This window comes from Panthera pardus, unplaced genomic scaffold, assembly GCF_024362965.1.
Source record: "Panthera pardus isolate Hobbes unplaced genomic scaffold, ASM2436296v1 HiC_scaffold_10, whole genome shotgun sequence".
Taxonomy (NCBI): domain Eukaryota; kingdom Metazoa; phylum Chordata; class Mammalia; order Carnivora; family Felidae; genus Panthera; species Panthera pardus.
In genome coordinates this window covers 34927528-34950986 of record NW_026526655.1, presented here as the reverse complement: position 1 = coordinate 34950986, position 23459 = coordinate 34927528, and the positions used below count along the sequence as shown (strand labels likewise).

Here is a 23459-nt window from a genome sequence, read left to right as displayed (position 1 = left end):
TAGAGCAGAGCCCTAGACACGAGTATTGGGGTTTGAGGTCTAATTTCAAATCCATGAGAGAATTGGGGGAAATAAGAGGATCTCTTTCTGTCCTCCTTAAATTCTTAGCAGCAGCAGTGGGGTCATTTGAAGAAACAAAGAGAACAGACAGACCTGCCCCATTCACACAGGAATTTGAAGTTACTATATTAAAGCTCAGTGACTGCTGTGCCTTCTCTTTCGTTTCATCTTTAACAGTTTTTCATAGAGTTCTGTTTCTGATTCTTCTATTTTTTTTGCTTCCATCCCCATCGATCTCTGAAATGTCCCCTTAACCAACCCATGCCAAGGAAGGAAGATGGGAGGCCTCCTTCATGGTGTGAATGAGGTGTGGCCGAGCTGTCTCTTACCCAGTTATCTTCTGTACACAGTCTCCCCTGGGGTCCACTAACAAGGCAAAAAGCAAAATGAGAGGGAGAGAGGAGAAGGCCAGGAGGCGAAGGCTGCCCTTCTGGGAGTAGGTGCTGTTTCCCCCAGGTAGCGTTTCTCAAGTCAGAATAATATGCAGACCCCCTTTAAAGGAAAAAATTTTTGTAGATTCTCAATGACCACTTAAATTATTTACTTTAATATTATTTATCTGTGTATAAACTCAAAGCAAGGAATAAACTTCTTATAGCTCTTAGGCCCTTATGAAATACAAACAACGTTGGAAATTACCTAAAAATAGTATCATAAGTGCCAGTAAGAAAATAGTAATGTTAACTTAATGTAGTAGATGATGTTGCTTCTTTAAAACTACATCCTCACTCATAAAATGATGGTAGTTCTGGCTGCTGCTGCACAAGGCATTTTGAAGTCTTTATCCCAAATGCCTCTGTATGGTGTGATGACTCACTGTCCCACCTCTTATCATCTCTAATATACCCCATTATTAAAGTAGTCCTACTTGGTGCTTATACAGTCATCACCATAAAATCTAACATGGGCTCTGAAAGCATGTGGCAATACTCACTGGTATCTGGTTATCCATTACTCTTGTTAAATTACCATAAGGTGAAAATACAAAGTTTAAAAGTTCTTGGAGAGAACTTGACAGTTCTGAGAATACAGTTGCAGACTCAGGAAACTAGCATAGGTAAATTAGTTGATATTTTCTATGCTTCGTAGCAGGGACACAGGCATCAACACAGGGGGTAGAGGCCCCAAGGAAGCCCATGCAGGATGTTGGGCCATGTGCACCAGCATATGAAAGGGATTTCTGTAAAGGAAAATTACAGTGACTTGCAGAACCACCCAATACAGCAACATAGCCCAGCCTCCTCCCTCCTATGGCCTGGTCCCTAGACTATGGATTCTTCCACTAGAGCAGCCAGCCCCAGAGAAAGACAACAGCCGCTAGTTTGAAGGAGCCAGCCTGGCATAGGTGTGGAGGACACTGGACTCAAGCTAAGAGTTATGGGTTCCAGTCTTGACTCTATTACAAATTAGGCATGTGAGTCTGGCCATTCTCCTCCTCCCTAGGCTTCTATTGCCCCATGTGCAAAGTGAAGAATTTGGACTAAATCAATGGATCCCAAATCTGACCAAGCACCAAAGTCACCTGGGAGCTTAAAAAATGGATACTTAGGCCCTTCCTCCAATCTTCTACTGGGTTGGAATTTCCAGAATGGGACCCATACTTTTTCCCTACCCTGATCCTGAGGGTCAGCAGCATTTGGAAACCATTAAAACATCTCAATATCTTCCAACTCCTCTAGTATCCAAGACAATTTGTGCCTGGAAATTATTTATACAAGTTCTATTTGCTCTAAAATTAATTTTCATGTCCTACAAGGGAAGAATAATAGACTATTGTGCAAGTTGGGGTTTTGCAGAGGCCTAAATCAATTACACAAGGCCTCCAGTATGCAGGAGACTGGTTGGAGGGGAGATGAGCCACTATTCATACATCAACATCTATGGTTTTTAAGTGTGGGAGTTATTGAAAGGGGTTGTCTGTTGCCACCTACAATGGCTTTCTTTTCCAGTATGAACAGTGATACATTGGGTCAATAAAGCAAAACTGTTCATCTGGCAACCTCAGCTAAACTCTCAGCAACATTTGGCCATATCAGTTTCCAAACTGGTGCAGTTATTTCCCCCAGGCTGCCGCTCTAATCCACATCTGTTTTGATGACTCTGTCCTGGTGACTCATGGTGGCTGTGAAATGGGACAAGGCCATCACACCAAAATGATTCAGGTAAGATTAGTGCCCATCCTCTCCACTATAGAAAAGTGTAGCACCTTACCATCAGCCTAGCAACTGTGTTCTTTGTTGAGCAGGAGAAATACCATCATTTTAAGTGCACAGATCAATTATAAGACTCATCTTGATTTCAGCAATGCGGAACTGCAAAGCGAAGGACTGGGTGTTAGAATTGAGGAAATATGTGATATATTCTTCCTGCATACAAAAGGTCTTCTGAAAAATGTGATACCAGTTTTCAAAGAAAGAATACTTTCCAGCTTTATGGCACCTGCTCAAAGGAATGCTATGTTAATTCAGATCTTCAGTTCAAAATGTATGTGTTTAATAGGATGAGAGATTATGTTTGTAGAATTCACATTCTACTTAAGAATTCCACATGACTGGCCTCCATGTACTAATTCAAAGAAATATTTCAAATACTGTTTAAAGAGTAAGAGATTATTTGCAGTAGGAAATTTCCCCTTCTTTTTTTCTTTTAAATAAGAATGTGTTGAATATGACACTTGTATCAAAAATGTGGGAGCCATTGGTGGGGTGGCAGGGAGTGGAGAGACAAAGCTTGTCTCCCAAATGAGAAATAGGAAGAAAATACTTTCTTTAAAAAAAATATTATTTAATAGTGTGCTCAGAATTGGGAAATTACAAAAATCCACAGGGCCTTCTTTGAACATATACTGCTTCTTTACAACAAAATCCTTATGCCTGCAAAATGTCCCACAAAAGAAACATAGTCTGCTAAATTGTCTGTAAGTCACAAGAAGATGAAAGTGAAACAGTAAGATCAGGACCTCAACCTTGCCTGCGTGTGTCATACTAAGCAAGATGTCCCAGAGTGACCGTAGTGCTACATGGTTCCTGTGAAAGTGGTATAAAAGTACAAAAAGATTCTTTGGTTGGCCACATGTCCCTGAAAAGCAGCATATCTTTTACAGTGCCATTTAAAATCTTCAAACTCATAACCTGCATATAAAACCCAAGATGCTGTCTTAAATGCTTGTCCCAATAGGATACTCAGGTTTTATGTTCAGTTCAAAAAGGAATTAAAGGTTTTTAATGGGGGGGGGGGGACTTAAAACCAATGAAATAAACAATATTTTTCTTCTACCTCTGGCAGGTGGCTGGTCAAGAACTAGACATCCCCCAGTCATAGATACATCTGTCTGAAGCAAGCACCAGCATGGTGCCCAATCCTATCTTCACAGTGACGTCCATGGGAATAGACATCAATGGGAAGGCTGTACAGGTGACTTCTCTTTCATTTATCAGTCCCTTGGTGACAGTGCTGGAAGAGACCTTGTCCCCACCCTTCTTTTATGGGAGATGAAACTGAGTCCAAGAGAAGTCATGTGGCTGGTTCCAGATCACTTAGCTAATTACCCACAGAGCCAAGACTCCAAGTCCAGTTTTCTTAGGCTCCCATTTGGTGCTTTGTCCTGGGCTGTTTTTCATAATTAACGTTCTGCTGTACCTTCAGCAACCTCCTTTTGTCTTAGGTGAGAGTGTCCCTCCCTGCTCTCACCCCAGCACACCAGAGAAGTACAGAGTAATCCCATCACTAATAGGACATCCTAATTCCAGGTAGGGCTTGGCCTGTCTTTTAACCTCTCTAAGGATCAGTTTCCTCTCTGCAAAACTTCACCCAAATACCACCCATCTCATAGAATCATTGGGTGGCTTACAAAGATCATGCAACAAAGCCACCACCACCACCTCTCTCCTCCCCACCCTCCAATGTCCAGAAAACCACTGCTTAACCATTAGTCACCCACAAAGACAAACACCTAGATGAAAAGAGAAAATGTCAGCCTGTTGAATATGCCCATATATCATGTGAACCATGGATTCCCAAAGTATGTTCCTTGGAACAGTGATCCCATGACGTTCTCAGTGGGGGAAAAAAAAGGATTCTATAGCCAAGAAGTTTGGAAAATATTACATACTACATCCCACTCGTAGAGGCTTATGATGCATATTGGCATAATAAAGGCTCTGACAAGCCAAGCTTACTTAACCATGAAAACATTTTAATTAATAAAACCCCTCTTAATATACTATAGAATTAGCACCCAAGAGAAACACTCTGGGAAGTTCTAATTTGGTTAAAACACGTAGGTGACTGAGTCTATCTTTCATCTTTTATCCAGATTCTAGTTACCTTGCAGGCCCAGGTGCCAGAGAGACACCCAACACATGATGAGGCATAATCTCAAGCACTGATAAAGCAGGGACACACACACACACACACACACACACACACACACACACACACACAAAGAGGAAACAACATATTTTTAGAAATATTCTGATATTTTATAATGAAGAATCATCATAAGAAAAGTCGTAAATTTGTGTGACCTCTTTTATTGATCCCACAGTGACTTACATGTACTGAGGACCTGTCATATGCTAGGTCCTGCTACAAACACTTAGAGAATAGCAGTGAGTGAAACACAGAGAGCTTGACCTCATAGCAGACAATGAATAAGTGCTTGAGCCTGGCCCTGAATGCAGCAAGGAAAGAAGCCATGCAGGTATTTGTAGGCAGAAAGATCTTACTGTGCTCGAGAAGCCACAACAGGTCAGGGGAACTGGAGCAGAGAGAGCAGAAGGGAGCAAAGTAGAAGAGGTAAGAAATATAGCAGAGGGGTGAGGTTGGGGTATAAATGTTTATTGTTGAAGCTGGATAAGGGGAGCTAGTACACTATTCTCTGTACTTTTATGTATTTTGAAATGTTCTATAATGCAAAAAAAAAAAAAAAAAAGCTGGAAAAATTTGTATCTGGCATTTAGAGCTTTAATAGAGGAAGGTGACCCTACCAAGGAATATAAGGTGAGAGAATTCTCCATACAAAGAAAGGAGTTCAGGAGGTCACAAAAAAATGAAACTGTTCTCTGCAATATCTCACTCTCTTAAATAGGGGACACTTATCTTAGGAGACTATCAGACTGCTGACTGTAAAGTTATGCATAGGAGTGTGAGGTCAGGACACAATAAGGAGACAAATACCTGATATTTGAGCAAGCAGAAACCCTGTAACTTCGGTTTGCCTTGGATGTGGCCCTCTTTTGGAAGGCACCCATTTGTAACAAAGTCAGTGATTGAAAGATGAATGAACCAGAAAGATAGATTTATGAAAACAAGGATCTCCCTAACACATGAGAAGTCAGAAACCATTTCCCAAAGAGTGGATAATAGAAAAGAAGGAACAGAAACTAAGAGGGAACATGAGAGGTGTTCTGAGGCTAAGATGAATAAGTAAGGGCAGACATGAACAGATTTGTATTTGAAGTAAGGGTAGAAGCCAACTTGGGGCCCACTGATATCAAGGGTCAGCAGGTATAATCTCAAGGGCCCAAGATTTCACCTCAATCCTCTTTATTTTCATTTCACTAGTAATGTTTAAAAATTTTAAAAAGAACATTTTACATCATCAGAATGACCACTTTATAAGTGGGGTATTGCCATGAGATCTCTTTGCCCACATTTGGGACCAAGAACTATCTTTTGTGTCAAGGCAACAAGAAAAGGGCAGAGGGGCACCTGGATGGCTCAGTTAGGCATCTGAATTTGGCTTGGGTCATGATCTCGCGATTCATGGGTTCCAGCCCCGCGCCGGGGTCTGTGCTGATGGCTCAGAGACTGGAGCCTAGTTCAGATTCTGTGTTTCCCTCTCTCTCTGCCTCTTCCCTGCTCACGTTCTGTCTCTCTCTCTCCCAAAAATAAAAAAAAAAACATTAAAAAATTAAAAAAAAAAAAAAAGAGCAGAGATGGGCTTCATAGGTAATTGGTGTTTTTTTCTTGCCCAGTGAAGAGCAGATGATGGCAAGGTATAAAGTGTAGATGAAAATTTAGTGGCATTTTAAAGAAGAAGGATGGACAGGAAATTGATCTGTTGACTGGCACACAGTAGGCACACTTAGCTTCAACATATGTGTGCTAGAACAATAAAGGCTTTTTCCACATTCCAAGCAGCATTTAGCTTCAGAGAAACAACATCATCAACCAACTAAATTAATGTTGTTATTTGAATTTTATTGGTATAAAGATTGGTTTGTCTGCTTCATCATTTTATTTTTGCTTTGGAGGTATAAAAGAGCTATAACTCTAAGGAGACGCTACCTAGCTTTATGTTAGCATATATTAAAACAACATTATAATAAAAATAATTGACATCAACACTGTGAGATCCACAGGCATATTTGTTTCCTCAAAGGGGTTCCATACATTACTCAATTTTAAGAAACCCTGCCTAGAGGATTGGGAAGCAGGTTCACAAAACTGAGAGACTACATTAGAATTGATTTAAATATTTAACATTTTCCTGTTTCCTGTGCCTTCTTCTTCTGATGTCATTTCAAATATTTACTTTTAGAATGACTGCCAAATTCTTATGGCCCGTCTTTAGCCAATCGTCAGGAAAAACCCTGCAGGAAGATGGGAGGAGTGAGTGAATGTTCTCTTTATTATCCTTGCCAGGAAAAGACAGATACATGCAGATGGGTGATGGCCCTCAGTGCATGGGCTGATCAGTGGTGCCCATTCAAAAAACAAAGCATTTATTAACATTTACTTCTGCCTTTCCAAAGAGCAAAACCAATGTCTGTATTCACGGAAACTTGAGTTTATTTCAGAACATGATAACAGCAGGGGCTGTAAAGTAAAACACAACTTAGGGTTGCTGTCCCTGATCTGTCACTACTAGCTTTAGTAGACAAGTTTCCCCCACAGTCCCTCAGGACCTTGGTTTTCTCCCCAGAGCAGCAGAGATAATAGCAGTCCTACTATGAAAGGATTACTCTATTTTGGGAGCACCTAGGTGGCTCAGTTAGTTAAGCATCCAGCTTCAGCTCAGGTCATGATCTTATGGTTCATGGGTTTGAGTCCGTGTTGGGCTGTGTGCTGACAGCTCAGAGCCTGGAGCCTGCTTCAGATTCTGTGTCTCCGTCTCTCTCTGCCCCTCCCCTGCTCATTCTCTCTCTCTCTCCAAAAATAAATAAAAATATTTTTTTAAAGGATTACTCTACTTTTAATAATAATTATTATTATTTTTACAGTTAGTATTATTATTTCCAGCCCTACTCAGGTTACTCCAGTAGGAAAGCTGACACAATATACTGAGACACCCAGCCAAATAATTTGGGGGAGAAAAAGCAGAGTAAAAGTACATACATCTATATGCACACACACATATACATATAAACATGTGTGTGTATATATACTTATCTGTGTAGATACTTATGTAAAAAGTACATGAATGTGGTCTAGCCCCCTCCTTAATTTAAAAAGCTAAAAAGAGTTTTAAAATAACAAACTTTATACTGTGCAACCTAAAAAAATAGAGGGCCTCAGAGCACAGCTAGCAGCTGCCCTTAAGCATCTCTCTTGAAAAGCATGACCTATGGCTTATAAAAGGCATAAGTGAATGTGGGTAGGAAGCTTGTTCTAAACAAGAGGAGGCAAGCCCAGCATTCAAGGTATTTTTCATTATTTTCCCTAATTGTATTTCTTCATAACTAATCATGTCTTCCAGATTGCAAAAGCCTTAGAAGAATCCATCAATCTCTTGACTACTGGATATTTCAAGTAAAAGACATTTTTACTTTGGTTTAGATTACACCTGGGCAGAGATGGTGCTCACTCATAAACCTGAACAGATGCCCAGAGAGCACAGGAGCTCTGCTATGCCCACTGTTAACCTTAGTCATGGGTCATGGCAGGGAGGCCCGGGGACTCCTTGGGGCCACAGCTGTTTGCTGACCAGGAGGGACACCATAGCTATCTACACACACTCTGACCAGTTCCAGTAACCATGTGCTGGAGGGGAGGGGTCATACACCGATGGACCTTCACCCTGTGTCTGCGGTGCTACTCTTAGAACTCTGGTCACACGTCCCCCTTGCCAAAGAAGGGAAGGGAGGCCTTCAACCATGGGGTAGGTGCTCTGTCCATCTCCAGGCCCCACAGTCCAGGGGGCAATGAGACCACTCATGGGGAAAGGGCCTTTTCTTTTCACTGCTGATTTCTCTTCTCAGAGGCTACCACACAGATATGGACTGGGAGAAGGAGGAAGGTGATGTCTATCCACATTCTGTTTATGGAGCATCCTGTTCTGAAGTTGAAGCCGACTGTCTGACTGGGACTCATAAGGTAAAGAGCAACTTTTGTGTTCACCATCTGGATAGTGTAAACACAAACGTTGACATGTTTTCTATGTGTACATAATAATCAACTTGATCCTCCCAGTGAAAGAACCAGGAACACATATAAAATTTTAGTAAAGATCTATTTTAAATAAATAATATTTTTCCATTATATATTGTCTCTTGGAATAGCTCCTCAGGACTGACATTGACATGGATGCTGCTTTCAGCATAAACCCAGCCCTTGGCATTGGACAGGTGTGCGTTACCAAGACCACCCCATGACCATAGGAACTTCTGATCAGTTCCATTCAGAATATTATTTCCAAGAATCCTCCAAATATTGTTTATACCAGGTGCAAGTATTCTACAATGTAGATTATATTACATACACACACAAATAGATAAAATATTGGAAGAAAATTCAAAAAAAAAGTTAACAATCATTGTCTTTGTATGTCTTTGTATGGCAGGAGTATGTGTGACTTCTCCTTTATAAGTCTCTGTGCCTTCTAATTTTTCTTCATGAATATTAATATGTTCATACTTAGGAAACACTATATAAGTACATATTAATAAAGTTACATTAGTATTCATATTAATATTAAATTTATACAGACTGTGCAATTTAGGGAAATATAAAAGAAAAAGAAATGCTTAAGCACAATTTTTTTGCTTCCTGTTGAATTTAACTCTGATTTTGATGTCATAAATAATAAAATTAATGCACCCAAAGTCTTTTTTTTTTTTTAATTTTTTTTAACGTTTATTTATTTTTGAGACAGAGAGAGACAGAGCATGAACCGGGGAGGGTCAGAGAGAGGGAGACACAGAATCGGAAACAGGATCCAGGCTCCGAGCCGTCAGCACAGAGCCGTCAGCACAGAGCCCGACGCGGGGCTGGAACTCACGGACCACGAGATCATGACCTGAGCCGAAGTCAGCCGCCCAACCGACTGAGCCACCCAGGCGCCCCCAAAGTCTTTTCTTTAATATTTGTTTACTTTTGAGACAGAGAGACAGAGCATGAGCTGGGGAGGGGCAAAGAGAGAGATGGAGACACAGAATCCGAAGCAGGCTCCAGGCTCCAAGCTGTCAACACAGAGCCTGACGTGGGGCTCAAGATCATGGACCATGAGATCATGACCCGAGCCAAAGCCAGGTGCTTAACAGACTAAGCCACCCAGGCTCCCCACTGCACCCAAGTCTTTTTAAACTTTGAGTTAAAACCTTTCCAGCTACTAATGGAGCTTTGTTTTTTTCTAGCCTTGCTACTGAAAGTGGGGCCAGTGGACCAGCCACATCAGCCCACCCTAGACCTGCCAACTGCCCCAAGGTGAGGCAAGGCAGCCAGCCCACAGTGTACACCCGAGCAGCATGCTGGAGAGGTTGAGCAGCTTGGTGTCGCACTTGACAGACACATGGTGATTTCATCTGCCAACAGCTTCCCAGCATCCTAAGTCCTGAGAGACTTGTTTACCTGGATTGGCCACTGGGCTTTATAAGGTCTAATAGTTTTATTGATCCCTCTGTGCTTCTCAAAATGTGGTCCTCAGACCCTGCAGTAGAAGTACTTATAAGTGTTTATGGGAAACATTCCTGTGCAGGAATTAAGCCCAGGCTTATACTTGTTCCATCCTAACTGGCTGAGACAGAATCTGCACATTTAACCTACACCTGAAATTCATCTGAAGCCTTTAAAGTTTGAGACCCTCGCATGGCTCATCCAGTCGTCGCCTCCCCTTCCCTTTCTTCTACCTCCTCCCAGCTCATTCTTGCCTCTTTATTGTTTAAGCAAAGGCAGAAAGGGAGATGTCATGACAGAAAAACCCTACATTTGTCCCGCTGGAAAAGGAAAGAAAACTAGAAGTGTGTTAGACTGCATCTCCTGGACTTTGATATTTTCCTTTAGGGACAAACATTTGGAAATATCCAAATACAGTTTTTAAATTTGTGTGCCTTATTCCTTAATTTTACATTTCAGTAAAATGCAAACAGTAACTCTCCTTCAATTTTTTAGCCTCCAGGCAGACACCCCTTAGAGCATAACAGTTTGTAAATAGAACTCAAAATGGCTTTTAATAAAAAATATTTAATTTGATAAAAGTTTTTTTCATCACGTCTTGTTTAACATTTATCTACTCTTCATAGTATTTTATAAAGAGAAGAATCCATATATTATAACTTAATAGTGTTCCATTTTTCTAGTTCATGTTCCTTTAATGTTAGCTAATTCTCATCTAATTCAACAGATATTTATTAAGATAAATATGTACCAGGCCACATGTTAATAACAGAATACAAGAAGGTCAAGGCCTCAGAATGTCTATAAATGTGAGAGAGAGCAAGAGGAGAGAGGCAAACAAGGAAAATGCCCTCTGAGAGCCACCATGATGGGGGAATGTGTTCAAGACTCAGTGAGCCTCAAGGAAGTGCTTCCTAAATCCAACCAGGAAGTGGTAGGAGGATCCACACGCTCCAAATAGGCAGGAACTTGGAGGATGAAAAGCAGTTCTCCAGGAAGACAAGCTGAGGTAAGGAGCAGTGAAGAGAATCAGGAAAAACTGCATTTACAAAGACTTGGAGCTCTGGAGGCACCTGGGTGGCCCAGTCAGTTAAGCATCTGACTTCAGCTCAAGTCATAATCTCATGGTTTGTGAACCCAAGGTCCATGTTGGACTCTGTGCTGACAGCTCAGAGCCTGGAGCCTGCTTTGGATTCTGTGTCTCTCTGCCCCTCCCCTGCTCATGCTCTGTCTCTCACTCTCTCTCTCAAAAATAAATAAACATTAAAAACAAAAACAAAAAACAAAACAAAGACTTGGCGATCTGAGTGAAATCTAGTGGGCTTGATAATTACCTGGAACTTGACAAGTGTCGGGTACCTGGAGTGTGGGGCACCTGGGCAAGAACTAGGGATGAGGCCAGGCAGGATGGCAAACACCAGACCCTGAAGAACCCTTCATAAAATCCACGCTAGGCTGTCAAGAATGACTCACTATGGTTTGGAGCTCCATTTTCAGTCACATTGAAATATATATTCAATCAGTATCATATACTTATAAACTGTGAAATTTTTGCCTATAGATTGAAAGAGAATTTATCCAAGCCATGAGATTATATACCATAGAAGAACTGAAATATTTCCAGAAGGTGTGCTTTATTCTCAGAGTCCAGATGACTACAAAATCCCTACTGTCACTGATATACCAGAAGAGCTCTGTGTCACTTTGGTGCACTTCCAAAATCCCACCGTCATTTAACCAACCAAGGTAAGAAATCAAGACCTCTATGTGAGTTTGTAGAGCTACCATAACAAACTACCACACACTGGGTGACTTTAGCAACAGAGATATATTTTCTCAGTTCTGGAGACTAGAAGTCTGAGATCAAGGTTTGATTTCTTCTCGGGCCTCTCTTTGGCTTGCAGACAGCCAGCTCACTGTGCCCTCCCATGGTCATCCCCTCTGTGTGCATATGTCTGATGTCTCTCTCTGTGTGTCCTAATTTCCTTTTCTTATAAAGACACTAGTGATATTGGATTTGGGCACACCTTAAAGACCCCTATTTAAAGACCTTATCTCCAAATATGGTCACATTCATAGGTACTAGGGGTTAGGACTTGAGGATATGAATTTTGAGAGAGCACAGTTCAGTCTATAACAAACTACTCTTTCAAGAAATAATGAAACAGCTCCCTGAATTTGCTTATTCCTTTGAATTGAAAAGAAGGGAAAAGAAAAGCCAATTCATGGCAGAGTGGTGCTCAGTCTTGAGATCATGAAACAAATGTAATCAAACAAGAAAGGTCAAGGAAGAACCAAGCATCATGGGTCATTAGGCTAAGGGCCACCACAAGATAAAACTGAAATTGTCGGCAAATTTCACCCACCCAGAACTTTCTTTTCTTCACCCTTCTCACATGTCCTCCGGACTCAATTTTTTCTTGTTTATCTGCCTCTTTCCACACTCTCCCCAAATCAGAATAGGCTTTCAAACAAGTTTCTCACTATTTGCTCTGAGCTATTAATAGCTGCTAATACAAGAGGTATTGACTCTACATTCCCTGGGCCATATGGGCTTCAACTGACCCATAAAGACTTATGGTGAGAGCTCTTGAACACAAGTGCACAAAAAACACAACTTCCCCAACTGAAGTTCTGTTTTGAGCCCACATCTGGCCAGAAAGATGGCAGATGAACCTTAGGTTTTCTAGGAAATTGCCTCTCTTTTTTGAATGTAGGTCAAGATTGGGAGGAAGGCAAGAGTTCCTGTCTGAAGGGCCTCTATCTATTCTTCTGTACTGGGAGAATCTCTAAAGACCATCCTAACATAGGGTGCAATTCTGCCTTTTAGAGTGTAGCCACCTCCCTGCCAGTTTGCTCCAAATAGGACACAAGACCTTTCTGCTCTCACCCCCTCCTCCTTACTTCTACCAGCAATCCCTTTCCCTCCACATTTGCTTCAGAGTAAAAACCAAAGCCTGAGATAGGCTTTATCTGCTTGGAACCCTTTGTCTCATCTCTCACTAAGGGCCTGGACACAAACCACAGACCACACTACTTTGAAGAAAGAAAGAAAGAAAAATAAGTACAAAGAAGCGTTGGTGAATCATTCAAAATATAATGTTACCACATGGTTAATTCAGAAACATCTAACACACACCAAGGAAGTTAGCACACATGTGGACTTCAACAGTTCACGCTTGAGGCAAGCACTTCAGTCTTTCAGGCTTAGCCATAAAGATTGTGGTTGCTTTACTTGGGTTTTGAGTTAAACATAAATGGTCTGGAGCCCAAGTTGGAATATTCTAGAGGGCACCAAGGGCTTTGGTCTTTAGGACATTACCTGGGCAGACGAACAGAGGTTTTAGCTGTCCCACTATCCTGATGTCCTGGGATATTTTCATGAGCTACTTTGAGGAGGACCCCATACACAAATCAGCGTGAGGGGAATTCAGTTCTGGCAACTCAGACATACTCTACTCTGAGGATTATAAAGCCAGAAGAGGTGAATTGAGAGATGGAGAAAGAGAGAGAGAGTGTGTGTGTGTGTGTTGGGGGGGGGGGTGGTGTACACAAATTAGTCCTAGGAGAACCAGACATTTCTGATAGCCTTTTGCCCTCCTTTCAGGGTTTGGGTGAGGCTGGAATGTTTTGGAACCCTCCGTGTTGTTGACCATATATGAATGCAGTCACTGCTGCCCATAAAGAAAGGGGGCTGACCAAGACCTTCACCCTGAGTGGCCCAGCAACTCCTGAGTTGGTTAGGGTAACTTGTGTGGATCAATTTACTGACATGGTAAGGGTGGTGAGGAGAGGTCCCTGTTGTAATCACCACTTTCATGGACTTCCAGGTTCTTAGTATGGATTTGGTAAACATGACAAAAGCACAGGGCAGGTTCATGTTTTCCAATAAAAATTCTCACTCTGCCTTCACCTGCTACTACCTATATGCTCCAAAGCAACTGCAGAGTGAGTGAACCTCTTCAAATGATGGCTTGTTTTAGACCTCAAAGAAAATCAGACTCAAATGAGCCAGTGCTAGTAGCAAATGGACATGGTAGCTTATTTCTTGAAACATTTTATCAAAAAGAAGTTGATATGGTATTTTAATTACCTTAATAACCAAATTAGGTTAAATGAATATCTGATCTGGTCAGTTATTCAGAAAGTATTTGTTAAGCAAACTAATAAAAATAATTTAACTTAAAATATCAAGTCACTTGGCACTCTTCGATATGCCTTGTAATGACACACTAATGACACAGTTTCATTTTCCATCTGTTGAAATATGTCTAGAACTATCCTCAGGGACTATTCCTATATGGAAATGCTTACTGCAACCCTAAATGAGGCTCTAGTATAAAATTAGATTGCAATTACAGGGCTTCTGAATAAGACATATCTTATCCCAAACATAAGAAGTTTATAAGGATAAAAAGATTTATGTCTCAAGGATTGAAAGAAACAAAAAAACTATATAATTTTGATAATAAAATGGACATCAACTTGTTCTTTTTTTAAAAGTTTATTTATCTTGAAAGAGAGAGAGAGAGAAAGCAGGAGAGGGAAAGAGAGAGAAAAAGAAAATGCCAATCAGGCTCCACGCCCAGTGCAGAGCCTGGCATGGGGCTTGATCTCACAATCATAAGATCATGACCTGAGCAGAAATCAAGAGTCAGATACTCAACTGACTGAGCCACCCAGGTGCCCCTGACTTGTTCTTAAAAAAAAAAAAACAAAAAACAATTCTTCTTCTTCTGTGGTGCCTGGATGGCTCAGTCAGTTGAGCATCTGACTTTGGCTCAGGTCGTGATCTCATGGTTCATGAGTTTGAGCCCTGCATTGGGCTCTCTGCTGCCAGTGCAGACCTCTGTCCCCCCTCTTCCTCTGCCCCTCTCCCAATTGTGCATATGCTCTCTCTCTGTCTCAAAAATAAATTAAAAAAAGAAACCTTAAATTTTTTTTCTTCTGAATTACAAGTTTTTTATATAACAGAATTTTATTATCTTCCTTCTTTTGATCTTTTTTAGATTCCTAAAGATGATCCTTCAACATTTATACCTTAGTCTATCCATGTGTCTTAATCCTATGTTGTTCTTAGAAAATGAAAGAATACATGATTGACCTTAAAATTTTCAAACCAGAGCAAAATGTAGGTTGGCACCCAATTGTCAAAGATAATTTTAGTATCTTTCGGTTATTCTCTGTGGTTTAGGTCACTGCATTATTATGTTTTAGGATGCAAATTTACACCAAAAATATAAGGAAGCTTAGAATCAAAAATTCTTCTTTTCATTTGGATTATACTGAAGATCTACAGCATCATGATTTTAAAACATGGTAGGGTTTTCATTACCATGGAACAACTGAAGAAAATGCTCATGCTTTGTTCTTCAGAAATCTGCTGACTCCTAAAATCATCCACCCCAAAACTCTCAGGATTGGATCCCCAAAGCCAAAGGTTTGGTTGTAATAACCAGCTTGCCTGAAAAATGCATGGTTTATAACGTTTGCCAATCTCCATGGTGTAAGTACGCCCACCTTGGCCAACTCCAAGCCACCAACGATGAGGTCTCTGAACATGGGATTGGAAGAGATGTCTGTAATTGGCTCTTGTGATCTCCAGCACTGCAAGCCTTACCACCATCTTCGGGTTCCTGCCACTCCCATATGGCCTGTTTAGATGAGGCTTACGGATGTAAACCATCCAAAGCCTCCAGGTGGTCCTCATCTGCCATGAGCCATGCTAGTGGTATAGTGTCTTCTTCTGGAAAACCATACGGAGTAAAACGGTGATCTCAAATCACCTTGATTTGGTTTGGTGTCTAATAGATGAAATCAGCACCACATTCCTTTTGCCATTTCAGAGGAACACAAAAATACTGGGGTTTTTTTCAGTTATTTCTTCGCTACTTTACATTGCATTTTCCAAAGGAAATTCAGGGTTATGCCAGAGAAGGTGTTCAGTCCCTATGAGGTTTGAAACACAAATAAACAAACTAAATCACTTGTGATCTGTGTGCTAGATGGTAAACTCTGTGTTTATTAATAGTAATTTTGTGCTGGAAGAAGTAGCGTGCATGACTGTTTATGTGTGTTGAGACCAGATTGGAAGAAGAGAAGGCTGGCAGTGGAAAGGAAAAGCCTCTTTCCAAAGAAAAGTCTCTCAGTCAGTGTCTCTTATTCTAAGAGAAGTCTGTGTGTGTACATATATTTTTAAATGTCTGAATTTACCCAATAATCTAGTTTTCCTAGAACCCAACCCACACAGACTCATTGTGCCAGACATAACAGCAAAAATAGGGTTACTGGTATATTTTTCCATCAGTAAAGTAGGAGGACACATTTGTCACAGATGCAAATTAATTTTAAAAGTATTACATTTCATAGATTGTGTGGGCAAAGCCTCTGAAAACACTTGGGTAAGCCTCTGACTCTTGATTTCGACTCAGGTCGTGATCTCATGGTCTGTGAGATGGAGTCCCGTGTCAAGCTCTGTGCTGACAGCGTGGAGCCTGCTTGGGATTCTCTCTCTGCTCTTCCCCTTCTTGCATGCATGTGCATTCTCTCTCTCACATTCAAAATAAAATAAACTTTAAAAAAAAGAAATTGAATTTTTATAAAATAAGTCTGATCATTTAAGTAGTACTTAATTAACTTGAAGAATTGGGGTTGGGGAGAAAGTATTTACAAAAATAGCACATTTTATAGGATAGCAGTTTTCAAACATAGGATTAATATTGTAATGTCCTTAAAATTTGACAGTTTTTAGTATCTATCATAAAACTTAATCCATGTTATTAATTTACATAAATATCTTAAAATTTAATTATTGACTATCTAATTTTAAAGTGTTATCACAGTGAGAGTTACACAGAACTGTAAAGTATGATCTTTTTAACCAGTGGTCCATAAATGGTGAAGTGCCCTTTCAGTGATAAAAGCACATAATAATTATTATCTTTGGGCAAAACTGCAATTTCTTGTTACTTAAAAACCTACCGGGGCTATTGCTTAATTGTGGGTTCAATAAAAGTTTGTCAGAAGAGAAATACCGTGTGGCCGGTCTACACTCCCTGTGCTCCACCTTGCTCCTTTTGACCCATGGGGCCAAGGATGTCTTACTTCTTCTGGACCAAAAGCTTATGACAGAACAGTCTTGTGCCAGATTACAAAAACACTGGGCAAATGGAGCTGAGTGAATAGTAGTGGGGAGGGACTTGATTCCTGTTCAGTGTCTTGAACCTGAAGACAATCACATATGCTCAAGTGTTAGAAATGGGAGAGGTCAAAAAGAGGGCTGGGACAGGAGGGCTGGGATATCTATGTTGTTTCTTTTTCTTTTTTTAAGTTTTATTTATTTATTTTGAAAGAGAGAGCATGAGCAGGGGAGGGGCAGAGAGAGAGAGGAGAGTGAGAATCCCAAGCAGGCTCTATGCTGACAGAGCGAAATCCTAAGTGGACTCATGAACTGTGAGATCATGACCTGAAACAAAATCAAGAGTTGAATGATTACCTGACTGAGCCAGCTACATGCCATGTTGTTTCTTTTAAGAAAAAGTCTTTAAATCCTCTGCACAATGGTGTAAAATGGCCAAATTCCTCACATTATCAGAACACGTGGAACCACAGGATGAGTTTTCTGGAAGCAGATGCTGAGACAGAGTATGGGGAGCAGGATGTTTTCAGGGATCGACACCTGGCATAGGAAGGCTGAAGAAGCAGAATTGGGCAGAAGGAGAAGTCGAGCAAGACCCCCAAGGCATCAGGAACCCAGCAGGAGCCTTGGAGCAAGCACTATCTCCACAAACTGGTCCCACTTAGGCTGTAAGAGACAGGCCTGTGTACCCCCACTGTACCCCATGACACTCAGTCACTGCAGGGCTGCCTCCATCCCCCCACCCCCCTGCAAGACCTTGAGGAAAGAGGCTCTCTGCCCCTGAGGCAGACCCTGAGGGAGCTCCCTTCCTTTGCTAGATAGGATGCTGCCCCATTCATAGAGTGTTGCATAAAGCCAATTAGATCTTTACATTTACTGGGTTGAATTTTTATTTTTTAACAGTATCATGTGTCATATACTTAATATAAAGTATCTTAAACATAAGCATAATATAAAGTATACTTTAAGTGTCTTAAACTTCCTTTTCATTATTTTTGCTGGTTTGTTCAGGGACAACCAGCTGGTTCTTTTTTTTAATGTTTATTTATTTATTTTTGAGAAAGAGAGACAGAGCGACCAGGGGAAGGGCAGAGAGAGAGGGAGACACAGAAACCTAAGCAGGCTTTGAGATGTCAGCACAGAGCCCCAGGCAGGGCTCAAACACACAGACTGTGAGATCATGACCTGAGCAGAAGTCGGACGTTTAACCTAATGAACCACCCAAACACCCCTCCATTTCTTCTCTTAATTTTGAAGTTCTACTTTACCATGAGTTTACTTTTCCATTTACTCACTTTAATAAACAGACACATATTTCTCTACCACTATTTGAAAACAAGATACCAAATATTTCCCCCATGAAAAATTACTCTCCTGGTCTCCTGCTCCAACTGTCCCCATATTTCCACCCTTTGCCCTAGTGAAATGACTTCAGTGGCTTCTACTTTCCCCTCTCCCCAGCAACCCCCCAACCCTTAAGCTGTTGAGGCTGTTGTGTATTTTAGTTTACACCATTAATTGAATTTTTTTCACTATATGACTCTTTCTAGCATTTATATTACACTTCCCTAAAAGCCTGCCCTAAGCTCTTAGATTTCCTCTCCTCTTTACCCTTCTTATCTGAGCTACTTTACTGTTTGATCCTTTTCCTCAGATAGGGTGGTCTTTATCCAGGCAGGAAGAGGGTATTTTGCTCCACTTACATGGTCCCCATTGCCCTTCTTCCCTCTCAGAAACCTGAAGCTGTGAGTCTCCTGTCTTCTCTGTGGCAGCCAGAAGTTTGATGCCAGGAAGCAGGTGCTCACCAGAAACAGAATTTTCAGGTGCCTTGATCTAGAGATGGGAGCTGGGAGAGTGGGGGAAAGGACCTCGTAGTCAAAACAGTTGAGAATAGAGGGTCTGGAATATAGATGTTTAATGACCAAGTCAGGAGTCCTGAAAGTGCCCCATTATCAGTCTGCTTGACTGTGTTCTACCTTTGGGTTTTAAAGAGCTCACCACAGAAGGCAGTGCCCTAGGGATACTGAAGCCATGGCCAGTACTTTTCCATTTACATCTGTGACCAGGATTTGTTGCATTTTTTTTCCCCCAGAAATAGGTTTGTTTGGATTGTTGGGGAGGGTGGTGTCACTTAGAATATTAATTCTTCCATTGGGTAACAGGGATTTTTTGATGTAACTCTTAAGTGTATTTTTATAACAAACCTCAAGCACATGAGTCAGTATATGTCAGGTTTCTTTCACTTACCAGAATAATCCATTTAAACGTGAAGACATTTAGCCTTCCCTTTTCATTAAAGGAAAACAAGAAGGAAAAAAACTGTGGTGGCTTTTTTCCCTTTGTCTTGAATAAGATCTAAGGGTCAGAAAACCTTGGCAAAGACTTCATGCTACCTTCATACTGTGGGCAACCTTTTGTTCACTCTGCAGTGAGTCATTTTCTGATGAGCTCCCCAGAGCCCTTGGGCTTTCTGAGACAGAGAAAACCAGAGGACTTCAGGCCTCACCCCCAGCCCTCTGGGCTAAGCAGTAACCTTTTTGTTTAATTTGTTTATGCTTTATAAGATTTCATTCAAACAAAAGTTTCCCTGGCTGAAACAAGTTTGAAAAATACCTCTCTGAAGCCATTCAAGGTCAGATTTCAGTTTCCCAGCAATTAATGTATTTGGTTCTATAATCCAAATTACTTTTATATCTTCTGAATCTAATACCATAATCACACTTTAGTACTCTAAAACTGTTCCTCTATGTTAAACACTTGTATTTTATGTTGATTCCGAAGGATTTATTCCTCTAAGTATTTTGAAACCCCATGATCCTTGCTTTTCATTGACAGAGTCCGTGCTCCTGTAAATGGGAATTGCGAATTCTCGGTGTTCACTAATTTCCCTCTTTTAGGGGCAGAGTGAGGTGGTGAATGGACTGTGGATCCTGAAAAACAATCCCTTCCCTTAAACGGAAAGGCCTCAGTCTCTACTTTTTCTCTCCCCAGGCTGCCTCTCCTCCGTTCCCAGCTCTCACAGAATCAGCTCCTCCTCATCTGTCAGGACTAGATGTCCCCTCCTCAGGCCTTCCTTTATCCCCCTCCCCAAATCAAAGCTAATTCCCATGTTTCTTGCTTCTTACAATGATAAATATTTAGTGATATGTCAGTACCTACTGGGTGAATGAATGAATGGATTACTAATGCCTCCCTCCTTCACTAAAAAGTGTCTTAGGTCATCAATCAAGCATACATTAGCCCCTGCAATAAACAAGTTGTCATTCATGCTGAGCACTGTGGGGGATACAACCAGCTATTCTAACTAAGAGCTTACTACCTAATTGGGAAAGTGAGATATAAACATTGAATAGACAACCATTAGTGGCAGTTAAGAGATTAGTTTCCTGGTACCTGGTGTATTAAGTGAAAGGCAAAGAAGCAGTTGGTTGGATCTGAGTTGCTTTTGGAATTAACAGAAAGAAGAGAAAGGATTTCAAATCTATTTTTTGATGGTAGATAAAGATGGAGGGAGGGAGGGCAATCTCAACAAGATAGGAATAGGGTTGCTATGATTGCAGACATGGAAGAGCCTTCTTCAGCCACTTAACAAATACTTACTGGGCATTTACTCTATGGCAATTTACTCATTCTAGGCCTGAGGATACAGTGGTGCATTGAAAGTAATATTTGTAACCTCATGGAGATGAAGTTCTAGTGGGGAAAGCAAATAGAAAGGTGAACAATTATCCATATCGGGTAGTAACAAGTGCAATGGAGAGAATGAATCAGCGGGGTAGAAAAGAGAGTGCCAGAAGTGCTGCTGCAGACTGAGTGATCAGGGAAGAGCTCAAACCCAAATAACAAGAAGGCATCAGATATGCCAATGTCTAAGAGAAGAGAGGTTGAGGCTGAATGAATAACACGCTCCAAGGTCTTAGGACAGGAAAGACTTCCACACACTCAAGAAGCAGGGAAAGGCCAATGCACCAGGGATTACAAACAAGGGAAAAAGGGGATGAAGATGCACTTGGAGAGGTGAGCAGGTCCGGTCCTGTCCCATGGGGCCTCCGTGGAAAGCATATGGGGTTTTGCTAAGTGCTGTGGGAGGCCATAACCACCTTTGGAAGGTTTTGAGTAGAGCAATGCCACGTTTAAGCAGAAGAAGGATGATGAGAGGAGTAGTTTGGCTGGAGCATGAGACTTTTTTGAAGAGTAAGAGTCTCAGATCAGAAACAAAGACAGACAATGAAGGGCTTTGCACCATGGGCTAAGGAGTTAGGACCTTATGTTTCAGGTCTCAGACAGCTACTGAGGGTATTTTTAGCAGGAGTGACATGATCAAAAAGACTGATCTGAAGGTCATACCTAATTCACAGCATGATCCCCAACATCTCTTCTCATGACCCTGTTGTGGGTTTATTCAACAGCTTTTTAACACATGTGAAACACCTGCATACGCACCCAAACACGTGTGGAGACACTCATCTCCACAGGTGTAGGAAGACAGATATGCCTGGAACCTTGGCATTAGAATTGTAAAGAGGGGCAACTGGGTGGCTCAGTCAGTTAAGCATCCAACTCCAACTCGGGTCATGATCTCATGGTTCATGGGTTTGAGCCCCACATCGGGCTCTGTGCTGACAGCTGAGAGCCTGGAGTCTGCTTTGGATTCTGTGTCTCCCTCTCTCTCTGCCTCTCTCCCACTTGTACTTGCCCTCTCTCTCTCTCTCTCTCTCTCTCTGACTCTGTCTCAAAAATAAATAAATAAGCTTAAAAAAAAAGAAGAAGAATTGTAAACAAAATTGGAAACTTCCAACTCCATTTGATTAGGAGTGTTTCTGGACTAACTCTGTGGTGGACAGGATCATGAAGCCACATGTGAACCGAGTGGGAAAGAGGATCTTCCTCAGTTAACCAAGTCAAGAGGATGCTAGGTCTTTGCCATCTCTGGCCTGAGCCCTGTCACAAGGTAAGGTCATCTTAACACAAAGAGTTGACTCTAACAATGGTGTGCCAAGCCTCCATGCACTTGTGAAGGAAGCTTTGGGGAGCAGAGAGGTCTTGCCTCCTCTCTTGAAACCAGTCCACTTGAGCAGCTACCTGCTTTACCCATATGTGAGGCCAAGTCTGGGCATTACATTACCTGAAAGAACAAGAACTGCTTGATTTTATCCCCTAATATCTAACTGGAGATGTTCAGAAAGATCAAAAATGATATTTTTCTTTTTATTAAAGAATCTATCTATACACTTAAGGTTACTTAAGCCAGGAGATCCTGGTTTTGGTTTGTGCTTTGCCACTTGAGTTTCTATGTGACCCTGAGCTACTGATCTCACATATCTGGGTCTCATTTTATTCACCTGCAAAGTGATTGCCTTGACTATGTCACCCTTTTCCAGTGAAGCAATCCTGTGGGTGGGGAGGAAGTAAGGAGAGTATAGAGGAGCTGGGTGGTTGTGGCACCTCACACCTCCACTTTAGGACACAGAATAGATTTATCCATATGATTTCCTATGAGGACACTTCTGAGCTCAAATAAGAAAAAAGTTGGAAAAGTGCAAGCTCTCAGAAAGCCCACTTCTAGCTCTCTTTGAGAAGAAGGAAATCTGTCCAGTATATATTCCCGGGGCTGAGACAGTGTGCAGAGTAGGTTTAAGTTTAGATGGTTGCTTATGGTTCTTCACACTACAGCCCTCCAACTTATAAGAAAGCAAGAAGAGGGGTGGGTTGTGCATGGAGTGAGCTTCGAAGCCAGGATTGGTGGGAAGCAGAATAAGAGAGGCTGGGCCACACAGGTGCCCTAGACTTAAAAGGCCACAAAGCAAGGGAGTCTCCACCCCCTGCCCTGCTCTCTGGGGCTCTGAGCTGCCTGCTCTTGCACGGAGAGGGATTTCTGTTGCTTAGTGCTATATTTTCATTTCTCTGGCGCCAAAGAACATCTGCATCTAGAGTTATAAGGTGAAACTTATTTACAGGTGCAATGTCTTGCCCACCGAAATCAGATGACTTGGTTTTCTTTGTGAATGGGAGGAAGGTAAGTGTTGGGTGATACTACTGTGGCTTGCAGAGACTACTAGCTTGAGGGGAATTCTTGTCCAGTCAGGGACAAGAAGCCAGGGGTGAAGAACCCATACTAATTTGGCCTCTTCCCCACTCAGCCAAGACTCAGCTTCTGAGAATATGGGGAGGTGGTAAAGCGTTAGGGTTAATCACATATGCCTTGGCATCAAGCAGTCTTGTTCCAATCCAGCTCTTGCATTTACTGTATGTCTTTATGCAAGTTACTTCACCTCCCTGAGCCTCAGACTACCTAGCTCTAGAATCTACTTCCTAAAAAGATTAAAAGAGAAATGCTCCTTTTATTGACTAGGAACCCCCTTTTCCCTTATAAAGCACTTAGCACTGGGCTTGATATACTGGAAGCACTGTATCTAGTAACATA

General features: G+C 41.5%; 1 protein-coding gene and 1 pseudogene across 1 annotated transcript in view; both read left to right on the top strand.

Moving 5' to 3' along the window:
- Positions 1-13827, top strand: part of LOC109254480 (aldehyde oxidase 4-like) — a 67440-nt pseudogene extending 53613 nt beyond the window's left edge.
- Positions 13828-22798: 8971 nt separating this feature from the next.
- LOC109254456 (aldehyde oxidase 2) overlaps positions 22799-23459 on the top strand; it is an 86490-nt gene continuing 85829 nt past the window's right edge. Inside the window, 1 exon segment of the mRNA XM_053906484.1 lies at positions 22799-23051. Coding sequence (XP_053762459.1) covers positions 22998-23051 — 54 coding nt within the window. The 5' untranslated portion in view covers positions 22799-22997.